Raw genomic sequence first — 23871 nt, 5'->3', positions numbered from 1 at the left:
AAATTTCTAAGCCATTCAGCTTCTTCACCAGCTTTATCCAAGGCTATGAACTCAGCCTCTATTGTAGAGCGGGCAATACAAGTTTATTTGGATGACTTCCAAGATACTGCTCCTCCACCAATAGTGAATACATATCCACTTGTGGACTTAGAATCAGTTGAACCGGTGATCCAATTTGCATCACAGTATTCTATCACTGCAGGATATTTACTGTAGTGCAAAGCAAAGCCCTGGGTATGTTCTAATATCCCAAAACTCATTTTATTTCCATCCAATGAGATTGACCTGGATTGCTCGTATATCGATTTGATTTACTTATAGCACAAGCTATATCTGGTCGTGTACAATTCATGATGTACATTAAGCATCCCAACACACGAGCATAATCCAACTGTGATACGCTTTGGCCTTTGTTCTTTGCTAATGCAAGATTCACATCAATTGGAGTCTTTGCAACTTTAAACCCTAAATGCTTGAACATTTCAAGCACTGTCTTAATATAATGAGATTATGACAATGCCAGACCTTGAGGAGTCTTATGGATCTTAATCTCCAGAATTAAATAAACAACTCCCAAGTCTTTCATATCAAACTTGCTAGTTAGCATAGACTTAGTAGCATTTATGTTGACAATGTCATTACTCATTATAAGCATATCATCCACATATAAGCAAACAATGATTATGTAATTTGGAATAGTTTTAATGTACACACATTTATCACATTCATTTATCTTAAACCCATTTGGCAACATTATTTGGTCAAATTTCGCATGTCATTGTTTGGGTGCTTGTTTTAGTCCGTAAAGGGACTTAACAAGTCTACATACCTTCTTTTCTCTACCTGGAACCACAAACCTTTCAGGTTGTTCCATGTAGATTTCTTTATCCAACTCTCTATTTAAGAAGGTCGTCTTAACATCCATTTGATGAATTTCAAGACCATAAACTACAGCTAACGCTACTAACGTTCGTATGGACGTAATTATTGTAACTGGAGAGTATGTATCAAAATAGTCAAGACCTTCTCGTTGTCTATACCCTTTGACCACAAGTCTTGCCTTATATTTGTCAATAGTGCCATCATCTTTCATTTTCCTCTTAAACATCCATTTAGGACCCAACGGTTTATTTCCAGGAGGAAGATCAACCAATTCTCATGTATGGTTGTTCAATATGGATTCTATTTCACTATTGACTGCTTCTTTCCATAAAAATGATTCCGAAGAAGACATAGCTTCTTTAAATGTTTGAGGCTCATTTTCCAATAAGAAAGTCACAAAATCTGGTCCAAATGAAGTAGACGTTCTTTGACGTTTACTACGTCTTTGATCCTCCTGGTTAAGTGTACTTTCTTTTATTTCTTACCGAGGTCATTTAGATTCTTCACCAATCGACTCACATTCCTTTTTATACGGATATATATTTTCAAAGAACTCAGCATTATCTGATTCTATAACCGTATTGTTATGAATGTTGGAATTTTCTGATTTTTGAACCAGAAATCGATATGCTTTATTATTAGTTGCATATCCTATGAAAACACAATCAACGATTTTCGGTCCTATTTTTACCCTATTGGGTTTAGGAACTTGCACTTTTGCCAAACACCCCCACACTTTAAAATAATTCAAGTTGGGCTTTCTTCCTTTCCATTTTTCATATGGAATAGATTGTGTTTTTCTATGTGGTACTCGATTTAGTATGCGGCTAGCCGTAAGAACGACTTCCCCCCATAAGTTCTGTGGCAAACCAGAACTTATCAATAATGTGTTCATCATCTTCTTTAATGAACGATTATTTCTTTATGCAATCCCATTGGATTGGGGTGTGTAAGGGGCCGTTGTTTGATGAATAATTCCATATTCTAAATATATTTGTTCAAAAGGAGATTCATATTCACCACCCCTATCACTTCTTATCATTTTGATTTTCTTGTTAAGTTGCATTTCAACTTCATTTTTGTATTGCTTGAATGCGTCTATTGCTTCATCTTTACTATTAAGTAAGTAAACATAGCAATATCTAGTACTATCGTCAATAAAAGTTATGAAATACTTCTTTACACCGCAAGATGGTATTGACTTCATGTCACAAATATCTGTGTGAATTAAGTCTAAAGGATTTGAATTCCTTTCAACTGACTTATAAGGATGTTTAACATACTTAGATTCCACACTTACTTGACATTTTGATTCATCACATTCAAACTTAGGCAATACTTCCAAATTAATCATTTTTCGTAAGGTTTTATAATTAACATGACCCAAACGTATATGCCATAATTTATTTGACTCAAGTAAGTAAGACGAAACTGAAATTTTATTATTATTTTCAACAACCATTACATTCAACTTGAAAATGCCCTCAGTGATGTAACATTTTCCTACAAACATCTCGTTCTTACTTATTACAACCTTATCGGATACAAATACACATTTAAAACCATTCTTAACAAGAAGTCCAGTAGAGACTAAATTCTTCCTATTCTCGGGAACATGAAGGACGTTGTTCAAAGTCACCACTTTGATGGAAGTCATTTTGAGAAATATCTTCCCACATCCTTCAATCTTGGCCTTTGCAGCATTTCCCATAGAAATCATCTCATCGGATCTAACAGGAGTATAAGTAGAAAAAGCTTCTCTAACAGTACAAACATGGCGAGTGGCTCCAGAATCAATCCACCACTCTTTAGGATTGCCCACCAAGTTGCACTCAGAAAGCATGGCACACAAGTCATCAACATCATTATGCTTTTCAACCATGTTTGCTTGATCCTTCTTCTTGTCTTTCTTCGGAGCACGACACTCCGTAGATTTGTGTCCGGCTTTTCCACAATTAGCAATTTCCACTGAACCGCTTCTTGCTTGGGTTGTATTTCGGTCCAGAAGCCTTCTTCCTCTTTTTGTTCTCTTCAACAACATTTGCTCCCATTATTGTTGAGTTTCCACAACCTCTCTTTTCAGCAGCTTTGTTGTCCTCTTCGATTCTCAATCGAACAATGAGATCTTCAAGGGACATCTCCTTGCGTTTGTGTTTCAAGTAGTTTTTGAAGTCCTTCCACAAAGGAGACAACTTCTCAATCATCGCTGCTACTTGGAATGCTTCATTGATGACAAGACCTTCAATGAAATTTTTGTTAGTAAAAATACTAAGATTACTACTTTCAATATCAGTATTAATTTGATTTATACCTTCAGCAAAGAGATCGTGAATAATCACTTGCAATTCCTGGACTTGGGTAATAACAGACTTGCTATCTACCATTTTGTAGTCCAAAAACTTTGCAGCAACAAAATTCTTCAACCCGACATCTTCAGTTTTGTATTTCTTTTCAAGCGCAATCCACAGTTCCTTTGACGTTTCCACGCCACTGTAGACGTTATACAAAGCATCCTCCAGCCCGCTTAGAATATAATTCTTGCACAAAAAATCTGAATGCTTCCACGCCTCAATCACGAGAAAGCGTTCAATTTCTGGAGTTTCATCGAATAGCACAGGAACATCTTCCTTGATGAACTTCTGGAGACTTAGAGTAGTCAAGTAAAAGAACATCTTTTGCTGCCAGCGCTTGAAATCAATCCGGAAAAATTTTTCGGGTTTCTCTGCCGGTGCCAATGTTGTCGGTGTCGTTTGGCTTGTTGAGGCATTGGCAGTCACCATTGGAACAGCTTGGTTCACATTATCATTAGTCATTTCTGTAAAAGAATGACACAAACGTTAAAATCGCGTAGATTTTAATAGAGTACAAAACCACAAAGGTTTTACTCTCCAAAAATAGTGAGTACAAATACAGAAAATATATTATATTTCTTAAGCTTGTTATTAAACTATATTTGTAAAATAATTTTGGAAATATAAATGAACATAAACAGAAATGAACATAAACAAAAATGAACAACAAAAAACCAATTTGAGCTCACTGAATTCACAGTGTTTCCTTAAAGAATTTAATCCCCTCTTAGTACCCAAGGTTATGGATTATTTCCTCCGATGATAGAACGAATTACACACTGGTGTAGTGGTACTTCAAACCCCAGTGTTTCAACGAACACAAAGTTCGGTAGCAAATCACACTTACTGTTGCTTTGTTTGATGCTAAAAGTATGCAGAAGAAGGAGGAGAAACTCAGAAAATTGTATGGATATTCTGAGCAAAATAATGTTGTATTTATAGCAAAAGTTGGGCTGAAATCTGAAGAGGTGCAACTCTTCAGAATGGTTGTTTATGCAAAACGGCCTCAGCATAAATGTCATTACATAAATGGCTATTTACTCAATAATAAAGAGGGAAAATTAAGAGGAAAAATTAAAGAGGGTAGTTAATTTTCTGTTACCAAAACAGAAAACGGATTGGAGGATTTAATATTAATATTAATTTTAATATTAATATTCTGTTATTAAAACAAATATTTAATAACATTTCTGTTAATATTTTACTATTAACAAATAAATTTGGTCCATAAAATTAATCAATTAATGCCGAAGCCGAGTCGAGCGAGCGAACGACGACGATGGTGGCGCGAAGCTTGCCTTCTTCTCAACTCTTTAAGAGCTAGAAGAAGATCAATTGCTTATATACCCATAAAAAACATCTTCCTCTTCCAATATGGGACAATGTCCCTTTGCCAAGGGAGGAGGGGGGGGGGGGAACTAAAAATTTCACTCAAAAATTTTATTTCCCTCCATTTTCCATTCACCCTCTTTTAAGTATTTAATATAATTAAATATATAAAACCCAACAGTAATAAGTGTATGAATAATTCAAAAGCATAACAAAAAATCAAATTAAAATATTTTGTATTATCAACAACAATAAACCAGAGTAATTTCATAAGTGGATATGAGGATGATAGTGTGTACGCGGACTTTATCCCAACTTTGACAAGATAGAGAGGTTGTTTTCACTAGACTCTCGGCTCAAGGAAAGATGTAAAAAGAAGCAGTGATAACATACAGTAACATCAACAAGATAACAAGAAGACCGAAGCGAAAGAAATAATAGAAATCTAAAAAAAATAAAAAAGTACAAGATTAACCCTAATACTACTGGTATGGACAAGGAACACGCACAACTACTTACTAACCTCCTATAGTCAAACCTCTATATAACAGCTTCGTTTGTTCCACAAAATTTTGGTTGTTACAGTGAAGTGTTGTTATAGAGGACATATATTATAACATAATATAATATTCGGTTCCGAGGATAACTCGGCTTTTATGGTGAATCGCTATTATATAAAGATGTTGTTATAAATAGGTTTGATTGTACCACAATTCTTGGGGGAAAATTCAAAAATAATCAGATTAACAATTGATAATTGAAAAATAGTCACGGTTTCAAAAGTAATCAAAATTTAGCTACTTTATGTAAAGATAAAATCTGAACAAAAATACTATTAAAGATCCAGAAATATTCCTGCATAATATGCAGAGTTCGAATTTGTTTACATATGACCTTCCATCATAATATGTTGGAATTTTATAATGTGTTGGAGTTCCATCATAATATGCTGGAAGTTTATATGCAGGAACTCCATAATCCCCCATATTATGCTGGAACTTCCTGAGTCCTGGAGTTCCAACGTAATATGGTGGAAGTTTATATGCAGGAGCTCTATAATCCCACATATTATGCTGGAACTTTCGTGTTTCAGCAAAACAATGACTATTTTTTAATCACTTTGCAAACACTGATTACTTTTCGATTATTAGTCCGAGAAATGGCTAGCCGGTGCTATTTTGACCAATTCTCGACCTATCAAGAATCTAAAATATTTTGTATTATAAATCGATAAATTAGAACCTTTTCTCCTTGTGAAAATAAAAGAGGAGAACTCTCGTTATAAATAGGTGAGTATAGTAATAAATTCAGAACAAAGGAAGAAATAAACGCGACTGTCAAATCTACATATTCTCTTTCTCTCTGTTTTCTTCCCTTTTCTCTCTCTCTCCGAAGATTCCATTCGGTCTCCGATCAGTTCTGCTGTTTCAATCTCTGTCTTCTTTCTTTTCAGAATCATGTTCTCAAATTTTCAAGGTACGTAGAAATCCAAACATAAATATATTAGCACATCATTTTAATTATGTGTATTTCATTCTTTTTTTCCCCTTCATTTATTGAGTGTGAAAACTTACATGAAAATCTAATATTTTTTGGTCTATTTTTCGAAGTTAATACGAGTTCCCAAGTTAGTAATTTGCTAAATCTATCATCAGCTAAAAAGAGTCTTGATTTTTACACTTTCAGACATTGGATATTTTTGTTTTTATGCATGTTACTATTTCGAAGAAATAAACTTAAATGAATTTTCATACTTTTAAGTATAATTAATTTTCTCTTGCTACTTGATATCATCGTACAGCTCCTCATCTTTTTTTAGTATTTTTTATTATCTTTTCTTGAAATATATGCCTCTGCAACTTTGAACAAAAAAAAATTTCTCCACCAAAACTTTGAACAAAAATCCAACTTTGAAAAATCTTGATTTTGGCTTCTTTGTTTTTTATTTCTTCCTTCTTAACCAGAAGTTTCGGGTTTGGGCCTTATGAAATCGCCTTTGTTAAAGAGCGTTTTATCTCGATGTGGGTAGTTCCGATGCGAATCCGGACTTAGTCGGGCCCCAATGCAGGTACTGACCACTAGGTGGAAAACCAAGATTTGGTTAGGCAGCCTTTTTGATAATGCAAATAGTTTTTGACTTTTCAATTTTATCCAAATTTTTCAATTTTTTTTTTCTTTGTCACCACTATTTTTTCTTGAGAAAAAATGGGATAGCCATATGAGAGTTATGGCCAAATTTGTACTGAAATTCTTTTGACTGTTCATATCTGAGATTCTTCTTTTGAAACTCTGATCTTAGGCCTTTAGTTGGGTATAATAGAGTACACACTAAAAAGGTTCCCTTTTATGGAAATGGGATCTACTTTTTTTTACATCTCATCATACCTTAAATAATAATAATAATAATAATAATGATATTAATAATTGCATACTCCATGTTTCTTACATGATTCCTTTTTCTACAAACATGGGGGGAAATCATGATATATCAGGTTCACATGTTGTCTCTTATGCACAAATTATCTTTAAACAATTCAAGAAAAAACCTTATAGAGTATCATGTTTTGTCTGTGTGCCTTTTCTTGATACTATAGCCAAGTACATATGAGAAGATATGATGATGAGTTCTCCTCAAACTAATAAATAATTGTTAAACTTATATACATTTATATATAGATAGTGTACCTAATTTTTTACACTATCAGATCACGTAAAGCATATACATATATAATTTTTCGTAATTTTTATACTATCAGGTCATGTATACATATTCACACATATATAAAAAAAAAGGGCAGCCTGGTACACAACACGGGTCTGGGGAAGGGCCGCATCGAAAGGGTGTGATGTAGGCAGCCTATCCTAACTCATGCATTAGTAACTGATTCCACGACTTGAACTCGTAACCTATAGGTCATACGGAGACAACTTTACCGTTGCTCCAAGATTCTCCTTCAATATCCACATATAACTTTCCGTAAAAAGTGAAAATTATAATCTTAAAGATAACGCAGATTACTTACTATAACTTGTAAAAGTAATATGATCGTGTGAAGTCTCTTTACACTGTCAGTGTATATAAATCATCAAAATTGTCTCTCTCTCTCTCTTTTTTTTCCTTTCCTCATATTGTGTTATGTTTTTTTGCTCCTTTTGTTTATAGGATCTACAATTGCAGAACCTATTTTGAATTGAAAGAGGAGAAAATGGAGGGGGATACATTGTCTGGACTAGGCAATGTTACACAAATAGATGGCAAAGTTGTGCAAACATTTCAGAAGAATTTTGTACAAGTCCAGAATATATTGGATCAGAATAGGCTATTAATCAATGAGATTAATCAGAATCAAGAGTCCAAAATCCCTGATAATTTGAGCAGAAATGTTGGATTAATCAGAGAGCTTAACAATAATATCAGAAGGGTAGTTGACCTCTATGCTGATCTTTCAACTTCTTTCACTAAATCTGTGGATAATTCATCTGAAGGGGATTCAAGTGGACACAAGAGGAGCAGGCCTATTTAGAAGTCGTGTATTATCTGACCCTCGGGGATTTCTCGATTATTATGTAAAAAAAATTGTGTGTACTCTTTTAGTACATCAACCTTATATTCAAGAATCTCCCACAAAAATAATAAACCCCCCTTCCCCCCAAATAAAAAGAAGTGTTCCATTGTTAATGTGTAACTGCAGATTTAAGTGAAGCAAAATTGTATGTATCCTCTAATCTTTCTGGTCAAATTCTTGTTTCTATATAATATAACAACTACTTCTCAATTTCGAGAAGTTAGGATCATGTAACATTGTAAATTGACTACTTTTATGCCGGGAAAAAACTAGAGTCAGACTTGGTAAAAGTAAGAAGAGAAGTATCAATTCTTGGATGGTGCTTCTATCTAATTCGAGAAAACGTACGAAACGTGTTACAGAAGTACCGATAAGAGACAAAAATACTTTATTTAGTCGAGGCATCATGACACCGAACAAAGTTCTATCCTCAACCTCCATCCGTCATTAGTAATCTCAATTCGCTTTTCCTATTCACTAATACACTGCGCACTATAACTAGTAGCCCCTTTACTAGGTTGGGAAATGGCTAGTTTGAAACTATTTATAAAAATGGAAACTTTTCATTAAAAAAGCCATTTGAAATTCCACGTGAGAAATTCAAAAATCGCCAAATTTATAAGTGGTCGATCAAAAATAGCCCAGTTTCAAAAGTAATCGAAATTTAGCCACTTTTCGTGTAAAGATAAATCTGAACGAAAACACTGTTCAAAATCCGGAAAAATACTCCAGCATAATATACTGGAGTTCAAGTATATTATACTGGAACTCCAGTCTAATATACTGGAGTTTGGAGCACCGGTGCTCCAGTCTCCAGCATATTCTACTGGAGCCAGCAAAGTATACCGGTTCAGCATAATATGCTGGAAGTACATACACAGGTGCACCGAACTCCAGTATATTATGCTGGACCGGTCTCTGTTGCAGCAAAATATTGGTTATTTTTCATTGACTTGGTAAACGCTGACTATTTTTGAATGACCAGTCAGAAAACTGGCTAGACCGTGCTACTTTTACAAATTCCACCCGTATCAATCCACTGTAACTCTCCTCTTTTATTCGTAAAAATAGCACGGTGAAAACTGGTCATTCAAAAATAGCCAGCGTTTACGAAGTCAATGGAAAATAGCCACTATTTTGCTGCAACAAAGACCGGTCCAGCATAATATACTGGAGTTCGGTGCACCTGTGTATGAACTCCAGCATATTATGCTGGACCGTTATACTTTGCTGACTCCAGTATAATATACTGGAGACTGGAGCACCGATGCTCCAAACTCCAGTATATTATACTGGACAATTATACTTGCTGGATTCCAGTATATTATGCTGGAGTTCTAGTGTACTTATGCTGGAACTCCATCATATTATGCTCGAGTTCCAGCATACTTATCCTGTAACTCCAGTATAATATGTTGGAGTTCAAGCATACTTATGCTGGAACTTCAGTATAATATACTGACATATATTTCGGATTTTGAACAACGTTTTCGCGCAGATTTATCTTTACATGAAAAGTGGCTAAATTTCGATTACTTTTAAAATTGAGCTATTTTTGAACGACCAGTTGTAAATCTGGCTATTTTTGAATTTCTCCCCCTTCATCCGGGCTTGTCCATATTAATAATGGACACTTTATTAACTGTGTCTATGAATGCACAGAGTTATGTTGATTCTTGTTTTTTCTTTTCTTTTTTTTACTTTTTCAGCTTGTCAAGAGCCTAATGATGGAGTATTTGGATTTTCTATATCATTCTCCTTTAAATGAGTTTCTTCCATTACCTTTTGTAGATCTACTTTTGTTCCTTTTCTTACTCTCTGCTTCTAAAAGCCAATTTTATTTGTCATATTACATGAGTGGTCAGAAGTGAGAATTGAAGAAGTGGCAGACAATATTTCAAAGTTTTTAAAATTTAAGTTATATATAAAATAAGGTACAGAATTTTTCATTATATTATTACTGAAGTTTTTTAGTCAATAACAAATTAGTTATCATTTTTATCAGGTTATTAGTTAATTAATATTTATCATAGAAATTTATGTTCAGTTACTTTATAAAGGACCAAATTAGGTAAATATTTTTTAAACGTGCATAGAACTTACACCATTTTTATAGAAAGAAACTTGCATTTTCTCTTTTGGAAAATTACACTTGGGAATTTATTCTATATTTTAAAATATTAGGAATCGAATAGTGAAAGTAATCATTAATACTTGTTTTTAGAATAAACGGAATATACACACCTTGAAATACAAACCTTTTTTCCGGATTTCGTATGACGGAGAAATATTTTACGCACCAAAAGCAATTTTGGATAAATCTTCTTATTGGTTGCCAATCACAGAGAACCACAAAATCAGAATCTTTATTAGAAATTTAGAATGATGATGAATCTATTGACCCAAACGTTAGTAAAAAAAAATCCTCATTTCTTTATGATTTCCTGTTTGTCCCATCTCAAAATGATAATCTCTTGAATGACATTGATAGGGAAAGAAATAAGTAAACAATTCAGATGATTGCATAAAGGAAGAAATAAATAAAGCAGCACTGAATTAGTTCGATCAAATCATGTAGAATTTCAGAGACAACCAATACAAACAAGAAGACAAAGGGCCCCAAAATGGAATTGAACTTATACATGCTTATCCCCTTCCTACTTAGGTTTCTTTTTGTTTGCTTTTCATTTGTCTCCTTTTGCAATAAATAGTGACGGAACCAAAATTTTCAATAACGATGGTAAGAATATACGGAAGTAAATTCATAAAGAAGCTAAGGGATGTCAACATCCAATATATATACATAAAAAAATTTCTAGCTGCACGATAATTTTTTTAACGAACGGACGTTAGTTGATACCACTTGAATACATATGGCTCCGCCACTGATAATAAATACGCTTTCATGACCGGCTTCCATTTTATCCCTCAAACTGAATATATATATTCACATTCAGTATTTACATGAAATTAAATAATCAGCTAACCTGTAAATAATAATTAAAATGAGGATATTTGTATACATATAAAAAGCACATGAGTGATTCATGTGGTTGCCCCGTAGTTGTGCTATGGATTTAACTTGTCAGGCGCACCCCACTACTTATCCTTGACATCAAAACTTACAAACTAGGAAAAAGAAACCATTTGATGTTGGTCCACAAATCCAAGCCAAGACAACACTAAACTTATATAAACTATAAAAATAAAACATTACATGTGAAGAGGGAATCTGCTTTTTCTTTCTCCTTTTATTGTTTGCAGTTCCATCACACGGGAGCAGAGCCAGCATCTTAAGTTTATTGATTCTAAATTAGCTAAAAAATTTATAGCTCATCGTAATTATAAGTTCACAATTAAATATTTATATATAAAATTTCTAATACAAATATTATGTTTAAGTAAAAATAACTGAGTTCGAGCTCGTCGAACCCACACCTAATAAACTAGCTTTGCTTCAACGAGCATATAGGTTAGAAACCTCCCCACCCCAAACCCCAAAAGGGTTTTTAGTTCTTTTTACCCTTTAATATTTCCCGTACACCTATGATTTAAAAGAAGAAATACAAAAATGGATCTCTCCTTTATAGATTAGCCGCCTGCATTACATCAATCTTTTTTTTCGGGAGAAATTTAAAAATAGTCAGATTTATAATTGGTCGTTCAAAAATAGCTCAATTTCAAAAGTAATCGAAATTTAGTCATTATTCATGTAAAGATAAATTTGAGCGAAAACACTATTCAAAACCCGAAAAATACGCCAGTATATTATGCTGGAACTCCAGCATAAGTATACTTGAACTCCAACATATTATACTGGAGTTCCAGGATAAGTATGCTGGAACTCCAGCATAATATGATGAAGTTCCAGCATAAGTACACTAGAACTCCAGCATAATATACTGGAGTTCCAACAAGTATATCTGTCCAGCATAATATACTGGAATTTGGAGCACCGGTGCTCCAGTCTCCAGTATATTATACTGGAGCCAGCAAAGTATACCGGTCCAACATAATATGCTGGAGTTAATACACAGGTGCACCGAACTCCAGTATATTATGCTGGACCGGTCTCTGTTGCAGCAAAATAGTGACTATTTTTTATTAACTTGGTAAACGCTGACTATTTTTGAATGACCAGTCCGAAAACTGGCTATATCATGCTATTTTTACCTTTTTTCTTTTATGTATTCAGTTGTTAAAACTCATTAACCCGACTAATTAGAATTCATACAGCGCATGATTACTTAAAAGAGAAATACGCTCTATCAAAAGTTTTTTCATTTACTCCTTGAACGGAGACTTTTAGTTAAAGATAAGGTAATCTCATTTATCCCGATGGACTCCTTGGTGCATAGTATTGGAGTAAAATTTCTATTCACGTTTGATGTTTATATTAAACTAATAAATACAAGACACATATTTTTTTATATAATACACATATATCATTGAACGATGACTAATAAATTATATGTGTTCTCATCTTATTTTTACTGCCAAGATTAAATTGATTGAAATAATATAAACGCCCGATAAATAATTTATCCTAGCATATCACATCACTATCCACTCACCTAGTTGGATACAATTGCATTTGTCTTGTTGTTAAGTGTTAACCTACTGCCACGCTAATGCATGCACATTGCCTCTAGAGACTAATTATGACCTAATTAAAGTAATCACCATTCGCACAATATTATACTCCCTCCGTTTCAAATTATTAATCGTTATTTCTAAAAATAATTGTTTTAACATTTTTATTGTTTTAGAGGTTTAAGACTAAATTAATTATCTTTTTCTTATTCTACTTTTACTATTAATTGTTCTTGAACACTACAAATACTTTAATTATGAATAAATATTAAATAAAGAGAAATTATATCTTAAGACATAAATAAAGATAAAATAGTCAAAAATCTCTCATATTTAATTTTTTTTAAAAGTGTGTAAGAGAATAATACAGTAAATAATTTGAGATCGAAGGAATACATGAATAAGTTATCGTTCACAAATTAAAGAAGTATAATATATGTCTATTTTTTTTAGGGAGAGGGGTCAACAAATGTCTTTTCATTTTACTAGAATAACAGAAATTTCGATCTTAGGGTGTGTTTTATGACTGAATAACTTTTCCGGAAAATATTTTTCCATTTTCCATTATTTGGTTGTACAAAATAGTTTGAAAAATATTTTTCTAGATATTACATTTCCCTAAAATTGGAGAAAAATAATTTCCCTAAAAAAAGTTAGGAAAATATTTTTCAAAAACTCCACTTACCCTCACATCCAACCCCAACCCCCGCCCCTTCTCTCCCTACCCAACCTCTCCCACCCCTCGATCCAAAAAGGCTTTTCTTTTTCAAATTTTAATTTTTTTCTCCGTCACCACCCACCCTGCTTAACCCCTCCTCCCCCCGCATTTTTTTTTTTGTATTTTCAAATTTATGTGTTTTTATTTTTCTGCATCACCCACCCCAACTCCCACCCCGCACAAAAAAAAGTTATAATTTAAAATTTCTGTTTTTTCATTTTTCTGCACCCCCCCCCCCCCCCGAAAAAAATATTTTTTTTCATATATTTTCAATTTTAGTTTTTTCATCTTTCGGTTTACATGTTCGAAATTTTAAAAGTTTCAAAGTTATGAGTTCGGAAGTTTATGTGTTTGGAAGTGTATTTGGAAATTATAAAGTTTACGGGTTCGAAAGTTCGCGGTTTCGAAAGTTTAGCAGTTTGAAAGTTTATAAAATTTGTGGGTTCGGAAGGTTGTTGGTTCGAAAGTTTATGACTTCATGTTTATTGTATCTAAATTATTTATGATACTCTTGAGAAGTTATTTTCCTTAATTTACGTATGAAACATCAAAAAATAAGTAAGATTACTATTTGTTTTTTAAGAAATATTTTTTGGAAAATATTTTCCAAGGAAAATATTTTCCGACCCTTAGTATATTTTCATTTTAATACTATACTTATATTGATTCTCCCTCGGTTTGTAATTGTCTCTTTCTAATTAATATAATTTTCTTTTTATTGCCAAAATATATATATTTTCTTCGGTATAAGTATCTATTCTCAAATCAACCAAAAAGAAAAGGAAGAATATCTGGAAATCTCAGAAATAGATGAGAAGGACAGATGAATCTAGTGGCAGAAAAGTATGGTCTGGTTATTTTGGGATTAGAAAAATGAGTCCGACATAAAACTTGGTTAGAATATATTTTCAACCAAATATCATTAGAGAAAAGTTTTTTCCCAATTTTTTGAAAAATTTAAAAGCACATTTGGAGTGACAAACTTTTGTTTTACATTTTTTTTGGTAACTATCAACTTTCATTAATTACTAAGTAGAATATTTACGAATCCAGCTAGACTTTATACTCAGTCTGTTATTCATATGGTAAACATATTCACACTAAGAGAACTTATCCAATACACATTAACTAGGAAATCTAAGATTTTGTAGAGTCATCTTAAGGTTTTCAGCAGCACGAACATGACAGTTATAGGCTCTTTCTCTAGCTACAACATCACTAGTTTTCACTTTCTGCATAAACACTTGTTGTTTCGTTCAATCCATATTGCATAGATGAACTCTATATATACGAGCTTCAATATTTTTGCTTGCTTTGTCTTTCCTCTTGTTCTCTGTTCTATCCAGTTATGCAGTTGTCCCCATGTCATCATTAATGGCCAATCAGTTTGTATCCATGCTATTAATTTACTCCACATTCTTCTTGTTGCAGAAGCCAAATGTATATAATGTGAATAATTCACAACTACTATACCAAAAATTATGACAGTCACCAAATAATAAATAAGACAATAAAGCAACAATAAAGGGAACACCAGAATTTACGAGGTTCGGCTAATTTTGCCTACTCCTCGGACACAACCAATATTTTATTTCACTCCAAAAATACAAGTGAAATAATACTAAAGAGAGAAGATACAAATGCCTTAAACAGATGAGAAGGCAAATGAGAGGTGTGTTTAAATCCTAAACATTAAGCCTTCTTTTATAGGGGGAAAATCCCCCCAACTATTGCTAACTCACCGATGTGGGAAGCTGGAATATTTGACATTTCAACAAATCTCCACCTTGGCAAAAATTCCACGTCTTCAATTTTCTCTCTATAACAAATTTTGGTTGTGTCTTCATCTTCAATCTTCAGTGTTCAACAATGTTGATCAAATCCAAACAATGTTGAAACTTGACCGCAGTCACCACCTTTGTCAGCATATCAGCAGGATTCTCCGTAGTATGAATTTTCTTCACCGTGACTCCACCTTCTTCTATGATTTCTCGTACGAAATGATACCGAACATCAATGTGCTTCGTCCTTGCATGATAAACTTGGTTCTTCGCTAATTGAATAGCACTTTGACTATCACAAAAAATTGTGATACCTTTTTGTTCAACACCAAGCTCCTTTAGCAATCCTTGAAGCCAAATTGCCTCTTTCACAGCCTCTGTAATAGCCATGTACTCTGCCTCTGTTGTAGACAAAGCAACTGTTGACTGCAAAGTAGACTTCCAACTAACTGGTGCCTTTGCAAAAGTAAACACATAACCAGTAGTTGATCTTCGTTTGTCCATATCACCCGCAAAATCTGAGTCACAATATCCAATTACAGACTGATTGTCTTCCTGCTCAAAAACTAACCCGACATCTACAGTATTATGAATATACCGTAGAATCCACTTCACAGCTTGCCAATGCTCCTTCCCTGGATTGTGCATATATCTGCTAATAACTCCAACAGCTTGTGAAATGTCAGGCCTTGTGCAAACCATTGCATACATCAAGCTACCAACAGCATTTGCGTATGGTACCTTTGACATATACTCTCGTTCAGCTTCATCCATTGGCGACATAATAGTACTTAGCTTAAAATGGGAAGCAAGTGGAGTACTAACTGGCTTAGTCTTGTCATCTATGCCAAAACGTTGAAGTACTCTCTTCAAATATTCCTTTTGAGATAAACAGAGTTTCTTTGAACGTCTATCTCTAATTATCTCCATGCCAAGAATTTTCTTTGCCTCACCCAAATCCTTCATCTCGAACTCCTTCTTCAGTTGAATCTTCAACTTATCAATTTCTTCCGAATTCTTGGAAGCTATCAACATATCATCAACATATAGGAGAAGATATACAAAGGAACCATCTTTAAGCTTGTGCAAATACACACAATGATCGTATTTGCTTCTCTTGTACCCTTGCCGCAACATAAACTCGTCAAATCGCTTGTACCATTGTCTAGAAGATTGTTTCAATCCGTACAACGATTTTTCAAGTTTGCACACCATATTTTCTTTTCCAGCAACTTTGAATCCTTCTGGCTGAGTCATGTAGATTTCCTCCTCCAAGTTTCCATGTAAAAACGCAGTTTTTACATCCATCTGAACTAGTTCCAAATCCAATTGTGCTACCAAAGCCAACATAATTCTAATGGAGGAATGTTTTACAACTGGAGAAAACACTTCATTGTAATCAATTCCCTCCTTTTGAGCATATCCTTTGGCCACCAATCTTGCTTTGTAGCGAACATTTACTTGGTTAGGAAATCCTTCTTTCTTTGCAAATACCCATTTGCACCCAATTGCTTTCTTTCCCTTCGGGAGATTGGCCAATCTCCATGTATGATTCTGATGAAGGGACTGTATTTCATCATTCATGGCAATCCTCCACTTATCTTCTTCTGAACTTTGGACAGCATCTTTATAAGTGGTAGGAACATCATCAGCTACAATTGAGGTTGCACAAGCAACTGTCTCTATGAGACGAACAGGTTTCGTTATTGTTCTTTTTGGCCTGCTGGTTGCTATTGATTCAAGTTGTTGTTGAGGTTCCTGAGTTGGAATCTCCTCTACTGGCTCTCCTTCCAGAGGGTAATCTTCATTTGTTTCCTCCTCTGCTTCTTGTGTAGGAAAAATAAATTTTCCCTCAAACTCCACCTGCTTAGAAGCACCTTTATTTTGTTTGGTATCTTCTGTTACCTTATTTACCATAGCAGATTCATCAAAGGTAACATCCCTGCTGAATATTACTTTCTTTGTCATAGGACACCATAAGCGATATCCTTTGACTCCAGAAGTAATTCCCATAAAAATAGCCTTCTTTGCCCTTGGATCCAATTTTGACTCTGTCACATGATAATATGCAGTTGAGCCAAACACGTGCAAAGAGTCATAATCTACAGCAGGCTTTCCATACCATTTTTCAAATGGTGTCTTGCCATCAATAGCAGCAGATGGTAGACGATTAATGAGGTGGCATGCATATGTAATTGCCTCAGCCCAAAATTCTTTGCCCAAGCCAGCATTGGACAACATACACCGTACCTTCTCCAGCAAGGTCCGGTTCATACGTTCTGCCACTCCATTCTGTTGTGGTGTATGTCTAACAGTGAAGTGTCGGACGATGCCATCATTTTCACAGACCTTATTGAAATGATCATTTTTGTATTCACCTCCATTGTCTGTGCGAATACACTTGATCCTCTTGCCTGTTTGATTCTCCACCATCGTCTTCCATTTGAGAAAAATTCCCAACACTTCATCTTTGCTCTTCATTGTATACACCCATACTCTTCGGGAAAAATCATCAACAAAGGTTACAAAATAGTGCTTCCCACCCAATGAAGGTGTTTTGGAAGGACCCCAAACATCAGAGTGTACATAATCCAAAATGCCTTTAGTATTATGGATCGCTGTACCAAATTTAACCCTTGTCTGTTTCCCTTTAACACAATGCTCACAAAACTCCAAGTTGCAAGCCTTGACTCCTTTTAACAATCCTTGATCTGATAGAGTTTTCAAGGATTTTCCTCCAGCATGTCCCAAGCGCATGTGCCATAGCTTGGTTGCTTCTGCCTCTTTGTCGTCACTGGATGTCACTGTCGATGTCCCAATAACTGTACTGCCATGATAGCGGTACATATTATTATTCTTCCGATTAGCCTTCATTACCACTAGTGCACCAGAGCATACTCTCATCACTCCATTTTCTGCAATGATTTTGAACCCTTTTGATTCAAGGGCTCCTCCCACAGAGATGAGATTCTTCTTCAAATCTGGTACATATCGAACATCTGTTAATGTTCTGATCATTCCATCGTGGTTCCTTAATCGTATTGAACCAATCCCATATGAGGTAAGAGGGCTGTTATCCGCTGTGTGAATAATTCCATATTCTCCTTCTTGAAAATCCACGAACCAGTCCCTGTTGGGACACATATGATAGCTACAAGCCGAGTCCATCAACCATATGTCTGATGATGTTGATGACTCTGTTGTAACTAATGAGAAGTCTGAATCATCACAATCAGCTACATTTGAATCCATAATGGCCTTTCCATTATTATATTTGGCCTTATTCTTCAACTTCGGACAGTCTTTCTTCCAGTGCCCTTTTTCTCGACAAAAGGCACATTCATCTTTGCTGGGTCTGGATCTTGACTTGGATCTTCCCTTCTTTGTCCTCGTTTGATTTTGAGGACGACCCCTCACAAACAGTGCTTCTCCTTCTCCGCCCTTCTGTTTTTCTCGCTTTCTTTGTTCATAGCTGTACAAAGCCGAACAAACTTCTCTGAGAGAAACTTCGTCATTTCCATGGAGTAGAGTAGTTTCAAGGTGCTCGTACTCATCAGGAAGTGATGCCAACAACATCAAGGCCAAGTCACCATCATCATAAGTTGTATCCATATTTTGCAAATCTGTGACCAACTTATTGAAACTGGTGATATGTTCATTCATCGTGGTACCAGGAACATAGGTGAAGTGAAACAGTCTCTTCTTCATGTACAATTTATTTTGACTGTTTTTCTTCAAAAATTTATCCTCCAGTGCTTTCCATAATTTACTTGCAGAAGTTTCCTTTGTGTATGGATATTTCTGCTCTCTAGCAAGGTAGGATCGAATGGTACCGCAAGCAACACGGTTGATAATTCTCCAATCTTCTTCTCCAATAACATCTGGTTTCTTTTCTTCAATGGCCAGATCTAGCCCTTGTTGAAAAAGGACATCTAGAACCTCGCCTTGCCACATCCCAAAATGTCCGGACCCGTCAAAAATTTCTACCGCAAATTTCGCATTTGACACAATTCTTGTCATAAGCGAAGATGCCAATGATGACGTATTGTTGACACTTGATGTAGATTCTTCTTGTTTATTGTCTCCCATATTTGACACAAATATTATTTAATAGCTGACGACACAAATCAAGATTATTTCCTTTCTGATGTAGAAGATCAGACTAAGCTGCAACCACAGAGCATACTCAGACAGAACCTTGACTCAGTTACCAAGATAAATCTTTTCTGATGTGGAAGATCAGACTATGCTGCAACCACAGAGCATACTTAGACAAGTACCTTGGCTCTGATACCAATTGTTGCGGAAGCCAAATGTATATAGTGTGAATAAGTCACAACTACTATACCAAAAATTATGACAGCCACCAAATAATAAATAAGACAATAAAGCAACAATAAAGGGAACACCAGAATTTACGAGGTTCGGCTAATTTTGCCTACTCCTCGGACACAACCAATATTTTATTTCACTCCAAAAATACAAGTGAAATAATACTAAAGAGAGAAGATACAAATGCCTTAAACAGATGAGAAGGCAAATGAGAGGTGTGTTTCAATCCTAAACATTAGGCCTTCTTTTATAGGGGAAAAATCCCCCCCAAACTTAACTCCCAACCAATGTGGGACTTTGGCATTTTGCCAAACTTCAACAAATCTCCACCTTGGCAAAATTCCACATTTTCAATTCTCTCTCAATAACAAATTTTGGTTGTGTCTTCATCTTCAATCTTCAGTGTTCAACAATGTTGATCAAATCCAAACAATGTTGAAACTTGACCGCAGTCACCACCTTTGTCAGCATATCAGCAGGATTCTCTGTAGTATGAATTTTCTTCACCGTGACTCCACCTTCTTCTATGATTTCTCGTACGAAATGATACCGAACATCAATGTGCTTCGTCCTTGCATGATAAACTTGGTTCTTCGCTAATTGAATAGCACTTTGACTATCACAAAAAATTGTGATACCTTTTTGTTCAACACCAAGCTCCTTTAGCAATCCTTGAAGCCAAATTGCCTCTTTCACAGCATCTGTAATAGCCATGTACTCTGCCTCTGTTGTAGACAAAGCAACTGTTGACTGCAAAGTAGACTTCCAACTAACTGGTGCCTTTGCAAAAGTAAACACATAACCAGTAGTTGATCTTCGTTTGTCCATATCACCCGCAAAATCTGAGTCACAATATCCAACTACAAACTGATTGTCTTCCTGCTCAAAAACTAACCCGACATCTACAGTATTATGAATATACCGTAGAATCCACTTCACAGCTTGCCAATGCTCCTTCCCTGGATTGTGCATATATCTGCTAATAACTCCAACAGCTTGTGAAATGTCAGGCCTTGTGCAAACCATTGCATACATCAAGCTACCAACAACATTTGCGTATGGTACCTTTGACATATACTCTCGTTCAGCTTCATCCATTGGCGACATAGTAGTACTTAGCTTAAAATGGGAAGCAAGTGGAGTACTAACTGGCTTAGTCTTGTCATCTATGCCAAAACGTTGAAGTACTCTCTTCAAATATTCCTTTTGAGATAAACAGAGTTTCTTTGAACGTCTATCTCTAATTATCTCCATGTACTTCATGACTATAACAAATAAGAAAAGTGACATTAGGTCCCCTTGCCTGAGCCCTCTTGCAGCATCAAATGATTTGGTTGGTTCTCCATTGATTACTATGGAGTAATTAACAGTTGACACACATTCCACCACCCATCTCGTAAACTTTGAAGGAAAGTGCAGCTCCTCCAGCATCTGTTTCAGGAACCTCCAATCTACTGTATCATAAACTTTTTGGATATCTTCCTTAATCATGCATCTTGGTGAGTAGGGCTGTTCATTCGGATCGGATATCCGAAATCCGAACCGATCCTTTCAATTTTGAATTTTGGATTTCGGATTGGATCGGATTTCGGATTATGTTTATTAAAATTTTGGATTTCGGATCGGATTTCGGATTGGTATATTTTAATCTAATCCAATCTGAAATCCGAAATTATTAGGACATGTATAAATACTACACATTAATTTATATCAACCTCCAAGTTATTATCTTTACAATTGCTAGATTTAGCTATATTGACATCATAGTACTCTCATAATTACATAAACATGAATTTTTCTTAATGTATTGCCTCTTTTACAAAGAAAATATATATATTAGTTTAACTTTGAGGCATAATAATACGATCCGATATTCGATCCGATCCAAATTTTAAAATTCGATCCGATCCGATATAATTCGGATCGGATTCAGATTGCATTTTCTAGAAACCGAAATCCGAAATTGGAATCCGAAATATGCTAAATCCGATCTGATCCGATCCGTGCACAACCCTATTGGTGAGATGTATTTCCTTGTGCTTGCTTTTACCAATTCATGTGCCAACATCACATTATCTGTAACTCTTCTCCCAGAAATGAATCCAACTTATGTTTCTGTGATGATGCTAGAAATAACCTTTTGTATTCTCCCTGTTAGGACTTTAGTAATAATTTTATATAGGACAGTACAACAAGCAATGGGCCTATACTCTTTGATTGTAGCAGGATTAGCTACTTTTGGAATCAAAGTTACTGCATTATAATTGATGCCTCTGAACATAGTACTTGTTATAAAGAACTCATCCACTGCTTCTATAATTTCATTCTTGATAATTGACCATGTTTTTTTTATAGAATATTGCATTGTATCCATCCACCTGGTGCTTTGTCATCTCCTATAGAGCATAATCCATCATAGATTTCTTGTTCTGTTACTGTTTCACATAGCTGAAGTTGCTGATCATGCTCCAGCTTTTTGCCTCTTCTCATGGTCTTTTTATTTACTACTGCTATACTTGGGATTGGTGTGCCCATGAGTGATTTGTAGAACTGAGTAATCTCTTCACTTATAGCTACTGGATCAGTCAATCTCCTTCCATATAGAGAATCAATCTCAGTGATTTGTTTCCTCTGTTTCCTATCTTTCATGACTGCTGAGAAGTAGCTAGTGTTAGAGTCTCCAAGTTTTATCCATATTGTCCTAGCCTTCTGCTGTATTATACTTTCTTCAATCAAGGACCACTTTTCAAGCTGGCATATTATATTATTCTCTTCTGATGTAAGTGCATCTGTATAATGTGAACTTATCTTGGTCTGAACCTCTTTCAGGTCTTCCGTTGCTTGTTCAATCTTCATAGCAATACTCTTGAACTCAGTTTCATTTAGAATCTTCAGTTTTCCTCGTAGATTTTTCTGCTTCAGCCAAATGTTTCTCATTATATCTACATGCAGGTTCTGTGCCCAGCAGTCCTCCACCATCTTAGGAAAGTTCTCATGTGTTGACCAAACATTGAAGAATTTGAATGGTGTCTTGATATTTGGTTCCCTCAGGTTAGTATTTATCATCATAGGATTATGGTCTGATATGTGAGGCAGTATGTATTCAGTAGTGAGATGTCCAAACTACATCATCTATTTTGCATTTCCCATGGCTCTGTCAATTCTACTCCAAATTATGTCTTCATCTTGCTGTTTATTTGTCAAGGTATAGTAATCTCCCTTCCATGGTAGCTCATTCAGCATCAGGTTTTGTACACATTCAGCAAAGTCTTTTACCTCCATGCTAGTTACTGTTGTACCATATAATTTATCTTGTAATATGGAATTGAAATCACCGCAGATAATCCAGGGTTTAGTTACCTTCTGTGAGATTCCTGCAAGCTGTTGCCATAACTCCTTTCTCTTTTCTATTGTGTTATATCGATACACCACTATCATATCACAATCAATGGCTTGGTTCCTGCTAACCACATTACAATGTAATAGTTGTGCTTCTTGTTGTATGTTCTTGATATGATATAATGCACTGTCCCAAAGCATCCAAACTCTTCCATTGACTGCAGTTGCATAGTTATTTTCAAATTTCCATACAAGAGCTATTTTTCTACTAATTTTGACTGCATTATGTTTCTTGACTCTTGTTTCCACTAATCAAACTAGCTTTACTTTATTCTCTTTAAGGTATGTAGCAATTTCTTTTTGTTTATACCTCTTATTTAACCTCCTCACATTCCATGCTAGATCATATACTTATAGTAAACTATAAAAATAAAACATTACATGTGAAGAGGGAATCTACTTTTTCTTCTCCTTTTGTTGTTTGCAACTTCGCTAACAAGTTGGTTGTTTTCCCAAATACCAGACAGTTAGTTGTTAAGGCATTCTGGCAACACACCCGTACCGAACCAGATCCAAAGGACCTCATAGAGGCGAAATTAGGATCTGAAGTTTATTGATTCTAAATTTGTTAGAGAATTCATAGCTCGTCTTATTACAAGTTCACAATTAAATATTTATATATAAAATTTTCTAATACAAATATTATGTTTAAATAACTGAGTTCGTCCCGCACCTAATTGACTAGCTTCGACTCTACCCACGTATAGGTTAGAAACCTCCCCATCCTCAAACCCCAAAAGGGTTTTTAGTTCTTTTTACTCTTTAATATTTCCCGTACCCCTATGATTTAAAAGAAGAAATACAAAAATGGATCTCTCCTTGTATAGATTAGCAGCCTGCATTACATCACTCTTTTTTTCTTTTATGTATTCGGTATTTAAAACTTATTAATTCGGGTAATTAGAATTCGGATCGCACAT

General features: G+C 34.9%; 2 protein-coding genes across 3 annotated transcripts; one reads left to right on the top strand and one right to left on the bottom strand.

Annotated features, from left to right (window-relative positions):
- Window positions 1-1156: 1156 nt before the first annotated feature.
- On the bottom strand, window positions 1157-3695 carry LOC138870273 (uncharacterized). The gene is made up of 3 exons (XM_070148069.1): window positions 3222-3695; window positions 2560-2911; window positions 1157-1284 (listed from the first exon to the last, which is right to left on the bottom strand). The coding sequence occupies exons 1-3, from the start codon at window positions 3693-3695 to the stop codon at window positions 1157-1159; spliced, it is 954 nt and encodes a 317-aa protein (XP_070004170.1).
- A 2183-nt stretch (window positions 3696-5878) lies between these two features.
- LOC104232936 (protein ELF4-LIKE 3-like) lies at window positions 5879-8280 on the top strand. 2 transcript variants are annotated; one of them, XM_009786210.2, is made up of 2 exons: window positions 5879-6038; window positions 7726-8280. In XM_009786210.2, the coding sequence occupies exon 2, from the start codon at window positions 7769-7771 to the stop codon at window positions 8084-8086; it is 318 nt and encodes a 105-aa protein (XP_009784512.1). In that variant the 5' UTR covers window positions 5879-6038; window positions 7726-7768; the 3' UTR covers window positions 8087-8280. The 2 variants fall into 2 exon arrangements, with proteins under 2 accessions (XP_009784512.1, XP_009784514.1); XM_009786212.2 differs by having other exon boundaries at window positions 5886-6038; window positions 7741-8280.
- The last annotated feature ends 15591 nt before the right edge of the window (window positions 8281-23871 follow it).

The sequence above is a fragment of the Nicotiana sylvestris genome, chromosome 6 (assembly GCF_000393655.2).
Source record: "Nicotiana sylvestris chromosome 6, ASM39365v2, whole genome shotgun sequence".
Classification (NCBI taxonomy): Eukaryota; Viridiplantae; Streptophyta; class Magnoliopsida; order Solanales; family Solanaceae; genus Nicotiana; species Nicotiana sylvestris.
Note: the sequence above shows the minus strand (reverse complement) of the source record. Positions and strands in the feature narration are given on the sequence as shown.

Coding starts and splice junctions, on each gene's coding strand:
- LOC138870273 (XM_070148069.1), bottom strand. CDS start 3,695: ATGACTAATGATAATGTGAACCAAGCTGTTCCAATGGTGACTGCCAAT. Junction 2,912..3,221: donor CCCAAGTCCAGGAATTGCAA/GTGATTATTCAC, acceptor ATGTTGTTGAAG/AGAACAAAAAGAGGAAGAAG. Junction 1,285..2,559: donor AAAGGCCAAGATTGAAGGAT/GTGGGAAGATAT, acceptor CATTTGGACCAG/ATTTTGTGACTTTCTTATTG.
- LOC104232936 (XM_009786210.2), top strand. CDS start 7,769: ATGGAGGGGGATACATTGTCTGGACTAGGCAATGTTACACAAATAGAT.